The 11,661-nt window shown below is 37.3% G+C and overlaps 1 protein-coding gene across 3 annotated transcripts; it reads right to left on the bottom strand.

Moving 5' to 3' along the window:
- Positions 1-1,471: 1,471 nt before the first annotated feature.
- On the bottom strand, positions 1,472-10,447 carry h6pd (hexose-6-phosphate dehydrogenase/glucose 1-dehydrogenase). 3 transcript variants are annotated; one of them, XM_005797018.3, is made up of 5 exons: positions 10,353-10,447; positions 5,966-6,633; positions 5,757-5,874; positions 3,647-3,916; positions 1,472-2,901 (listed from the first exon to the last, which is right to left on the bottom strand). In XM_005797018.3, exons 2-5 carry the CDS (start codon positions 6,605-6,607, stop codon positions 1,556-1,558), a joined length of 2,376 nt encoding a protein of 791 aa, XP_005797075.1. In that variant the 5' UTR covers positions 6,608-6,633; positions 10,353-10,447; the 3' UTR covers positions 1,472-1,555. The 3 variants fall into 3 exon arrangements, with proteins under 3 accessions (XP_005797075.1, XP_023181345.1, XP_023181344.1); XM_023325577.1 differs by lacking the exon at positions 10,353-10,447 and adding an exon at positions 10,071-10,346; XM_023325576.1 differs by lacking the exon at positions 10,353-10,447 and adding an exon at positions 6,884-6,987.
- Between the last annotated feature and the right edge of the window lie 1,214 nt (positions 10,448-11,661).

Here is an 11,661-nt window from a genome sequence, read left to right on the forward strand (position 1 = left end):
TCACTTGTCTCAATCTGTTCACCAGCATTTTGCAATAATGGCTGACATTTGTGTTTTTAATGTTTAAGGTTGCAACAAACAAACATATTTTTACTGGTGCTGTTCAGAAATTTAATAAAACTCAAATTGTTTCTCTCTCTGAACAAGCAGACCTAAAATATTAGAAATAATATTTTCTTTTTAGGAAATAACACTAATAATAACGTTTCAATCTCCAGTAGGTGCAACAGCCTGACATCAAATAAAATTCATTAATTTTAATGAATCAAATAAAGGATGATTTGAGCAGGAATATAATAAATCAGATTTTTATTGAAAGAGAACTCTCAAGGCAAACTTCATAAACAATTCACTGAAATACAATCAATTCTGTCTGTAATTAATAGGTTTCTAAAAAAAAAAAATCACCTGCAGATTGTACAGAAATAATCTGAAAGGAATGTTTATTTAGGGGTTATTGATACGCTGACTAAAAATCTCTGCAGCACAAATAACCGTCATCACTCTAGAGAACCTCAATCTTAAGACTTTTCTTAATTGCATTGTAACCCTGCCACCAAGTATCTGCAGAAACACCTGAGATTTGATATGACAAACAAACACACCAATTCTGTCTAAAATAAATCTCTCTTGTGTTTGTTTGGCTCTAAGCACCAGATTTCACAGCATCACATGGTTCAAACTTCCTGCTCTGAGCTGGAGACTTGGATTCCTGTGATCTGTCTACATCTCCACAAACAATAATCACAGTTTTTCATAAACGCTTTAAAACAAATCTTCAACTGCATTCACTCACACAGATTTCACATAAAATTTCACCTTTTGATAGGAAAGAACCAGAAGTTTTTAGCCATTAACTATAAACTGCAAATACTGAACACTCCGTCCTGATTTAAAGGTTAACTTTATCACCACACTTTATTTATAACTCATAACTAGTTGCCTAAAGGGCTTCTTAAAGTGAAATGTGTGTGTTGTCCTGAGCTCAAACAAGAAAATGTTTAGTAAATGTGATTTATAGTTAAAGCAAAAACTTGACGTTCCTGGTCATCTTGGTGCTTGTGTTGCTTCCTAACCACCACTTCCATTAAAAGCAGCTGCATTCTCTGATCGAAAATAAGAAAAACACATTTCAAAAACACAAAATCTCACTAAGTATTTTTGATCCGGTTTCTAATACTGATATCTTAGCACACTTGAGATAAGACAAGACAAACTTACAAGTAACTTTTCAGAACGATATATAGGACAGAGGTGCATCCCAGTTTTAAGATAAGATCGGTTTTACATGCGAGTATTTTAAGTCTGTATTTCCTTTTATTTTGTTGAAAAAGTGCTATTTATAACTGGGACATGACATTTTAACTTATAATATGGGAAAAATGTCTTATTCCACTGGCAGAACCTTTTCATCAATATTAATCATTTACTTAAAACAACCTCCTATTTATTGCTGAAAAGTTAATTTCATCTTATTTCTGGTGTACAAAGATATTTTGCATTAGAAAACAGTTTGAAAATACTTGGTGTTTGTGTTTTTACAGTGCATAATCACCTATCCTAAAAGTGCATCATAATCTATATACCAAACTAGCCTTCCGTTATTTGGCTTCACCCAGGTGACGGGATATTTCTCCAGGTTGTCCTTAACTCGGCTCAGCTGGGTGACCAGCTCATGTTTGCCTTTGCCCATCACTAGCAGAGCGACGGTGCGAGCTCGGTTGATGGCGCTAAAGGTGAGGCTCATTCTCTGATGGGGCTTGATGGGGCTCTCTGTGAGCGCCACCAGACTTCCTCCAGTCTCGTTCAGTTTCCCGCCGGGGAACAGAGAAGCGGTGTGGCCGTCGTATCCGACGCCCAGCAGCACAAAGTGAAAGCTGGAAACGTTAACGAGTCTGCTGATCTCCTTCTCGTACAGCTGGGCTCCTCCGTCCTCGTCCACGCAGAGCCGCTGGTTGAGCTGCACCGGCATGGGGTGGATGTTGTAGTACGGTATCCTCACGTGTTGCAGCAGGTGTTCATGCATGCTGTGGAAGTTGGACTCCGTCTCAGTCAGCGGGACGCAGCGCTCATCCACCATCCAGATGTGTGTGTCTCTCCAGGGGAAGGAGAAGTGGCGCAGGACCAGCCTGTGGAACAGAGCGAGCGGAGTGGATCCCCCAGAGAGAGCGAGGTGGAAGACTCCGCCCTCCCGCACGGCTGCCTCGGCTGCTTCCTGCATATCCGCGGCCAGCCGTTCCACCAGCTCCTCCGACCAGGCGGACACCATCTGAGCACTGCGAAACTTCCCTTGCATCACCTGAAAGCTGCTGGCCGACGCCCCTCCCACCTGATCCGGGTTGATGATCACGGCCTCGCTGTAGAAGCGGATTTCCTTCCCCCTCAGATGAACGTCCAGCATGTCTCCGTTGTCGGCACCGCCAGGGTAGATCCGAGGGAAGGAGCCCTTCAGGGCGCTGAGGAGCGGAGTCCAGACTTCCCAGGAGGCCAGCAGGTTTTCAGTGCTGACAAAATTATTCTTCTGTCCAGCAAAAATGTGATAGATGAGCTCTGAATACGCTTCCCTTTCTGTTGTCGGAGTTTGCACAAAGTAATCGGAAATATGCAAACCCAAAACGTCAACGTTTTTGTGCTCCGTCACTTCCTTCCACTCGCCGCCTTTCAGAGCTGGTTTGAATAAGTTCTTACTGACCAGAACCGCTGGATATTTGAGACTGCCGTGGCCGAAGTAGAAAACTATCTGTTTAGGTTTGCAGTGGACATTGTTCTGGCTCTGAAGGCAGAAGACGTCGTTCTTGAAAAGGATGCGCGCGTACCCGACGCGTTCGTCTAACATCTTCCCAGAGATCAGAAGAACAGGAACGCCTTCGAACTGCGCATCCTCGATATGGGCCAGAACGGCTGCAACAAAAGCAGAATTTATATTTACAAATTAAACAAACACAGTAAAGAAAATACTAAGGATGCGACTACTGACTATTTTAGTAATTGATTATTTTGTTAATTATTCTAAAGATTATTCATATAAATAGGCACAATCTGTAGAGTTTTTATTCAACCACTTAAGCCTTTTTTGTACAATATTACAAACACATTAAAAGATCCAAGTAAAAAAATTATTCAATAACTTTTTAAAATAGGAAAATAAACATTTTATCGCCTAACACAGCATTCATTTACACAGTATTATGCTGTGGAAATGTCTTCCTTTAGCATGAACAGGAAAGATGAAGCTAAATAAGAGCAGATCATGTCAGAGGCTCTACAAAAAAACAATCATAGACATACAATGGAATAGTTTAGAACAAAGCATTTGCATGAGTTCAGAGTGGCCTAGTCCAAGGCGAAACTTTAAATCTGAGAATTTGGGGTATGACTTGAAATCTGACCTTTACAGATGCTTCCATTCGAACTCAATTTGAGACATTTTGTTAAGATCAGTCCAAAATCTCTCAACCCTCTTGAAATTACAAATCGATTGATTATTTTCCTTTTTCTACATTTTTATGAACCATTTTATGACTCACAACGTACCAACAAATTAAACTGACATTTGTGAGTGTAACATGTCCAAATGAGACATTCAAGCAGTACGATAGCCATAAATAAAGACAAGTAATATTGTGAAAGAAAGTTGTGTGTTCACCTGCAAAGGTTGATGTCATACTGACATGTTCTTTGGTTTTATTCAGCTCCTGTTGGACCTCGGTTTTGTAGTTCTGGTACTGTCCGATGACCGCCTGACTCTTTCCTAACGGCAGCATGGAGCTGAGGACCTCCAGCTTGTTTCGAAGAACTTCTCCACTGTTGCTCACATTAGCAGGAAGCTTCATGGTCAGCAGGGTCATGACCTCGGTCAGGTGGTTCTGCAGGACATCTCGGATCACTCCGTACTCGTCGTAGAAGGAAATCCGACCTGAGGCACCAAAACAAGAGGCAGCATGGAGCCATATTTTCAAAAATGAAATCAGTTATTGGGTTATATTGAAAAAAATATAATACAAAATATCTATCAAGTGAAATATCTTATTTGATAAATGAAATTAAAATTAAATACCTGAATACATACATATCTATGTGAATTCATTCCTATGTTTAAACGCTACATATATTTTAGTAAATGTTTATGGTAAATACTTTCTGTGCCGCAGTCCATTATGACACACTTTAAGCCATCAGTGTAGCTCCACCAAACTTCATGTTTTGGCATCGTTATTTCCACCCACCCACTCTGATAAGCTTGAAAAAAAAAATATTACAAATATTTTAAAATATCTAAATATGTTATGTGGCAATATAAGCTTTAGATGCACAAGTTTGAAATAACTCTTCAAAGTTTTCTTAAATATTAATTAAATAATTCTGAATTAAAAATATTTAAGTTTTGAATTATTGGACTCTGGTCCCTTTAAGAATTGTAGGGTTGCTCAGAAGTGTTATTCATGACATTTAACTAATTTATCTAACTAACTATAACTTTTACAATTAAATAATTTATACAGAAATTATTCTATACGATATTCTATATGATTATACAATAGATACAAATTGTAATGAATTATTTTCAAATATAGTTATGTAACAGACTGACACATTTTGAAATATATATTCCATGAATATCTATTTAGTAACTTGTTTATGTGTTGGACTGAGACAGTTTTGACCAAAGTAGGGCTGCACTGCTTTAATTTTAACAATCTGAAGAGATAAAAAGGTTCAATAAGTAAGTTCGTTTTACATTAGGTATGCATAACATTTTTATAGCAAGATTGAAACTGTCACGATCACCACCTTAACTTCATTCACATTGAAACATTCACATTTCATATTTTCTGATCCAGAGAATAAAGCACTAACTAACCCTTTTTTAAGGATATGAACTCTGATCTGAACTTTGACCTCCCTTTCTGAAGTTTCTCTGGATTGGGTATTGTTGAAAGAACAACAGATGACCTGATGGCCCTGTTTATTGTCTTATGTAGCCGTTTATGGAGCAATTAGCATGGGGTGAATGACAAGCCTTAAAAGAGTAAAGGTGCACAACCTCCAGAGTTAGATGACGTTTAGTACTTTTCTAAAAGCAGCAAACACTTTTACACTTAATCAAATTTAGTTCAGGATAAGAGCTGATGAAAGAACTAAATAAGTTTGTTAAAGATGTCTATGTCATTTATAGACCCTTTGTTGCAATATTCTCCCACTAAAAACTAGAAAAAAATCCAAATGAAGAGAAAAAATGACATTAAGAGAGAATTGCTTTTACAAAATATCTTCATTTTCCAGAGTCCTTTGTTCTCTTCTATTCTCTGCACATGTTTTCTGCAGAATTTAGGTTTTCAGATCAAGATGAACCATTTTTGTGTTACTTTGGTCTTATATTTTGGATCATTATTATATTTAAAGACTAAATGAGGAAACATTTTTGTTTTCTTTGTAGAGACGATCAGCTTTTATTGGAAATGTTCTGTTATTTAAAAGAGTTCACAATGCCACCTACCTATATTTACACAATAAGAAAAGAATATGTCATGGATTTTTGATTAAAATTCCTAGACACACTATTCAACTTAGAAAATAAAGTGGTTTTGTCATTTCTAATATTTCTAAACATGGATTTATTTCCCCCTGACTCGGTTAACTCGGTTTATCTAAATGTTTCAGTGTAGCGTTATGCTACTTCCAAACAATAATAATTTATTTGGCTAGTAGTGAGTGTGAAGATGTGTAAAAACAAAATGGAGGAAACCTTTAATCACCTTTAACATCCAGAGTCTCCTTTAAAACAATCTCTATCTTCTCAATGTGATGCCTGTTCCAAATGGGATCCAAAAACTTCCTGTTCTCTATCCTGAATGGAAGTATTTTTGACACCACCTTTTTTCATGAAAAGAAGAATAAAAAAATGTAATTAAACATGTAAATTGCCTGGTGGGACAGTAACATGGTGTGATGGATCTTTTCTTACCTGCTTCCCTAAGTAGTGGTCGATTCTGTACATCTCTTCATCCTTCAATGCACCCAGAAGCTCGGTAGCTAACACCTGAGCACTGCGGTAGTTGTGTCCGAACGGTTTCTCGAGGACGACCCTCAGCCAGGTCCCGCCGGCCGGCCTGCAGCTGCTGTTGATCTTCTCTGCAACACCTGCGTACGCGAAAGCCGGGACTGAGAGGTAAAAGAGGCGTCCGGCCTCTGTCATGCCCTCCTGCTGGAGCTGCTGCTCGATGTGCCGGGCCAGTTCCTGGTAGTCCTCCAAAGTCTTCAGCTGCCGATACTGCGAGAGCCGCAGGAATTGATCCTTCAGGATGGCGCAGCGGTCCTGAGAAACGTCCTTGGAGCAGGTGACCGCCTTCAGGATCTCAAAGAGGACCGGTGTGGCCTGTTCAGACGGGGACAAGCCTCCCCCATAGAAAGAAAAGGTGTTTCCACCACTGACCTGGCTCACATACAGCTGAAAGAATCCCTGCCACAAATATTTCCTCGCCAGGTCTCCAGTTCCTCCGACTATGACCACAGACACATGGCCAGCTTTCTGAGTTCGCTTTCCCTCCTCACCGTATCCTCCGCCAGCACATAGAGCGATGAGGAGCAGTGAGACAGCTAAAGACATTTTCTAGTCTCAACTGTCCAAAAATCCTGTGTGGACACAGAAGAACAAAATAATCCATTTTTTTAATCAATTAATGGACAACCCAAATATGTAGGGATAGGGTGAAATGACAAGGTTCAACTCCATTAATAAAATTACAAATGTACACATTGTTATTGTACTTATTGGTGCAACAAATCTCATTTCTCAAGCAAAATTTAAACATAACAGAGATACAAAATTTTTTTTTTAAAACCATAAACGTTTCCATCTGCAATGACAGAAGAGATTATTTACTTAAAGTCGTCGTTTCTTGTTCTTTTTTTGTTCCTCTAGACTCTAGAGGCATTGATCCAAACTGGTGTGCAGCAATGACCACCCGCCAGGGGTGTGGACTTTTGCTCTTTGCACAGGGGCGTTAAGCTTCCAGTCTGAGAGCTGGACTGATTGGGAATTCTGGGAAAATCCTGCCCACTTACTGACGATTTTGCAAGGGATAAAAGGCCTCTATTGAGAAAGGCAGAAAAACTTAAACAAAATGGATATTTTGATGAAAATGAGAAAAGATGGATGATTGAGCGGCTTGAATCTGCAACATATTAAGTCATCCTATTCCACACTTGGAGAAATTATATGAAAAACGTTATTGGTCAGTAGATTATTATTGATTAAGTTGAACCCAACGGATCAAAATGTTGAATGCTTCACATTACACCAATATTAGTCAATTCTTCTATGCCTGAATTAATGTAACAGTTAACAGTTTTTAATTAACTGGAAATATAGGTAAATAAAAAACAGGTGCCTTACGTATTTTTTTTTATGGATAACAGCTTCAATTCTTGATTTTAAGAAAGCAAAATACTCTTTATTTTGCTTCATTCGTTTTTACTTTTTCTGACATTATGAAAAGAATAATCAGCTCATAATGTTGATTTGGCCGTTGTCTATTTACTTCACTTATCAGGCCCCATTTAAATGTTTATGTTTAAAGAGCAATCACTCCAAATAGTTTTCTTATACTTTATATTTAGTGCTTTAATATTTATATTTATACTTTAATATTTTTCTAATTAGAAATAATAAGAAGAAGGGTTAGAGTTGTTTAAATTAATTGGAATATAATACAAGCAGAAACAGATAAAAAGAACAAATATTGAAAAAGCCATTTATATTTAAATCAAAATAAGATTATTGTAATCTAATAAAATGTTTGATTTTAATTCATATTTTTTTCGCTGGGAGAACAAGATTGTAAAAATTTTGCAGCACTTAATGTCTCAATGTAATACTGTAGATTAAGTAAAGCTTACATAATGTAGTTAAGTAAATGAAAACACCTGTATTATCATCATTTCGGAGGAAAAATGGTTTAATTTCCACTATCTAAAGGGAGACTGAAAATTGCAAAGTGACTAGAACACCCACAGGATGAAGCTGACTTTATGAGCAACATCTGGAATCCCAGCTGCTGATTGTAATGTTTGCACTGCAGCAATGCAAACAGCAAAGGCCAAACTGCATGAGCAGCTACAAAATATCAGCTTTCCAAATGCAAAAATACTAAATGTAGCCCAGACAACTGAAAATGATCAAAGTGTTTTACTGCTTTCCACTGGAAAATATCTTAAACATATAAGCTTCTGTTTTAGCCTATTACTTCCTCAGTCTTAAGCTGCGAGCAAAATAAAATAAAGAAAAAAAAAGACATGTACAACATTTGGAGCACAGATTGATTTTTTTATGTGCATAACGTTGTTGGTGAACTGGAGAGCTCCTGCATTAACAACCTGCTGCATCCTGGGTGCACAAAGGAGCGTCATCGCAGATCCTTCCTACCATCACTGCTTCCAGCTGTTTCAAACTCATTTAAAGTTTACATCCCAGCTGGTATTTGCATAGTTTCTCCACAGTAGAACTATAAATAATATTTCTATTCCATTTAAAATTGCTGCACAATAAAGTAAAAATGATCAGAGGACACATTCTTATTCCGGTGCCGTTCCTACATTTAATATTTCCTCTTTCCCCGTCATGGAGTACAGTCACAATATTCAATAAGCTAGAATATGCTATGCATTCAGATATAGCTTCAGGGTTGATACATATTTTCTCTACAGACCGAAACTAATAATCTAAATGATCTTTAACACAGTGCAGCTAACAATGAACCCCTCAGCAAAGTTCATCATGTTCAGAAAGGTCTCTTTGAATGGTTGAGTTTAATATTTACAGTGCAGTAATGTTTTATTACATCACAAATGTTGGTTTCAAAACACTTGTGTGTCCTAAACAGTAATTTACATTGCTCCTGCACAGTCTATGCAGGGCAGAGGCAATAAAAAGATATTAGGAACCAGTATTGATTGTCATTTTATATTCTTTTTCCACTCCCTAAACACAAATATTCTGGAAAAACAAGCATCCCGAAGGAAACATAATTTAAGTTTGCATAATTTTCAAAAGTCCTTCAAACAACACATACACAGCATTACTATTCAATGTCTTTTCCCCCTCACTATTGACAACACAGCTGGAGTTTATTGTTGAAATTTAATTTTCCCTGTGGACAAGCACAACTTTGTCAGCCTGTTGATTAAAATTTCCCATTTCTTGTACTTTACAAACCCAACTGATTTTATATGTGAAACGGGATAGTTAGCCCTCATGAAATCCATTTTAATAAAAAAAAGTGAATATTTTATAGTCTAATTTCAGAATATTTCATCTAGAAAGAGAATAAAACTAGTTTTATCTCAAAGCAGAATATTCCCTGTTCCTGTTTTAATGATGACTATATCATATTATGCAGAACCAAGATCTTTTGGTAAAATAAAAGGACTTTTACAAATATACAAGTATAAGAATATTCTAACTACTAATGATTTTTGAAAGACGTATTATAACTAAGAATTTGGAAGAATATTGGATCAGAAATGTCAATATTAATTGGGAGAGATCTGTACTGTACTAATGTTAAATCACATCTGGTCTTGGAATTTAAAATGTATATCTTAATGCTATTTCCCCATTAAATTGTACATATGCCCCTCTAGAACATAAACATGCAAGCTTTTTAAAATATATTTAAAGAAATAAATAACAAATATTTTTGTAATAGGTTACTCTTAACTAGTCAGTTTTCCTAAACAATGACAAAGTGTTGGAGTTTGTCCCCCACATTAACGCACACGCCGCGTATCCTTTGGTTGCCTGTTGATGTCCGTTATCGCTCACGTTGTGTCAAATTTGGTGCCCCGGTTACCTGCTACCCCGACAACCGCATTCATCTCCGGCTAAACACCGTTAAACCTCTGGAGACTATTTCTCGGTGAATCCCTTGTAGCTTTTTTTTTTTTTTTTTTTTTTGTGCAAAGGCTACATTTGCAATGAATAAACGTCACCAAACTGCTACAAACGACGTGAACAGCTGCTGCTTCAAAGTACTTAAACGTTAACGAAGGTGGCAACAAATAGGACTTACAGCGCCAAGGACCCAGGTTTAAACTTGCTCATCGATATTACATCCTCAAAGATGTTTGTTCATGTGTCAAAAGACAAACATTTACTGCTGAAAAACTCGTTGGTCACTCGATTCCACCTGCTAGCTGTCAAACTCCACTTCCGCTGCTAACACTCAGCACAGCGCCGTTGCTACTTGTGGCCTCATGTAAAAATCGACAGAAAGTGATAATAAATAACTCTTCGCCGTAAATAAATATATATAAACGGGACATACAAGCTACATAAAAGTGAAACAACGAACCTGCACTGAGCTGCCTACAACTCCATCAAAGGACGCTTCCTGTCCCAGTCACGTGATCTGCGTGGCTCTATTTCCACGCGGGCGGTGTTTTGAAGCAATAGTTCTTCCGGACGCTCCTCTCGGTTTTTCTACCCAGTTTTATTACCATACACTTATGAAAAACAGAGTATAGATAAAAACTATTTGTAAGCAGCTATTTAATTTCCCTTTGGGATCAATAAAGTATTTTGAATTTGAATTTATCTTGCAGCAAGAAAGTCTTGGCTTTGAATCCAAGCTGACTGTCAGGTTATTTGGTCTCTCTTAATCAGGGGTTGTCAAACTCACTTTCATGTTGAGACACATCGATATGATGCCTTTAAAAGGCAGATTGTTATAGAATCCGCCCTTCCTACAACTAGTTTGTTCAAATAGTTTGTTAGTATTTGAACAAACTATTCAAATATCAATAGTTCTATTACCATTTGATTTGAACTTTTTGAAGTTACATAATTTTGCAGAAATTAAGCTTTTTTTGAAAACTAATTTCAAATAAATGTATGGAAGAGGATTAGGGCCACTGAAAAAAAATCTGACTTTAATCTCAGATTATTTTTTTTCAGTGGCCCCAATCCTCTTCTATATAAATTAAGTTTTTTTAGCTGGTAAAAAAAAATCTGATAAATTAGTTGTTTTTTTTCCACAGTCAAGGTGCAACAGTCTGAATTGAGTGACTTCTAGACCTTAGGATTTTGGTCTAAGCCATGAGATCTGTAGTATGGTCCAACTGTTCAGTAATATGGGAAACATCTTAACCATGCAGAGTCCTGAAAGTCATAATCAGGATTCTTAAATGTATTCTAAAATGGATTGGTATTGATTCAATTAAATAATAAAAAATTCAGGAGTCATAATTGCTTTTATCAGCTGTTTACAATATGACTGTGCTTCCACTTGCTGTGTTGTTAAACCAATAGCGCCCTCTTTTGGTCTTTGAGTGATACCGCTGCTTTTCACAGCTGTCCTGTTGCCCCTTAAAGCATTGGTCCTATTAGCTCAACATACTAAATATAACAGCTCTCTTACATAGTGAACAACTTTATTTAAAAAAAGTGAAAAGAAAACGAAAACTGATGAGGAGCAGCTGATTTTTGGTGGACAAATATCAGCTTCTATTCGACCTGCATTGTTCAGCTGTCTCCTAGCGTCCCTCAGAGAAAGCATGTGTCCCCTTTGACTCGGTAATGATCTTATTGTTGTGGACCACACTGCAGGTTGTTGTCTCTGGTCCTGCTCTTTTATTCCTCTGAACAGATGTGGCCGTCAGAGC

Source organism: Xiphophorus maculatus, chromosome 20 (assembly GCF_002775205.1).
Source record: "Xiphophorus maculatus strain JP 163 A chromosome 20, X_maculatus-5.0-male, whole genome shotgun sequence".
Taxonomy (NCBI): Eukaryota; Metazoa; Chordata; class Actinopteri; order Cyprinodontiformes; family Poeciliidae; genus Xiphophorus; species Xiphophorus maculatus.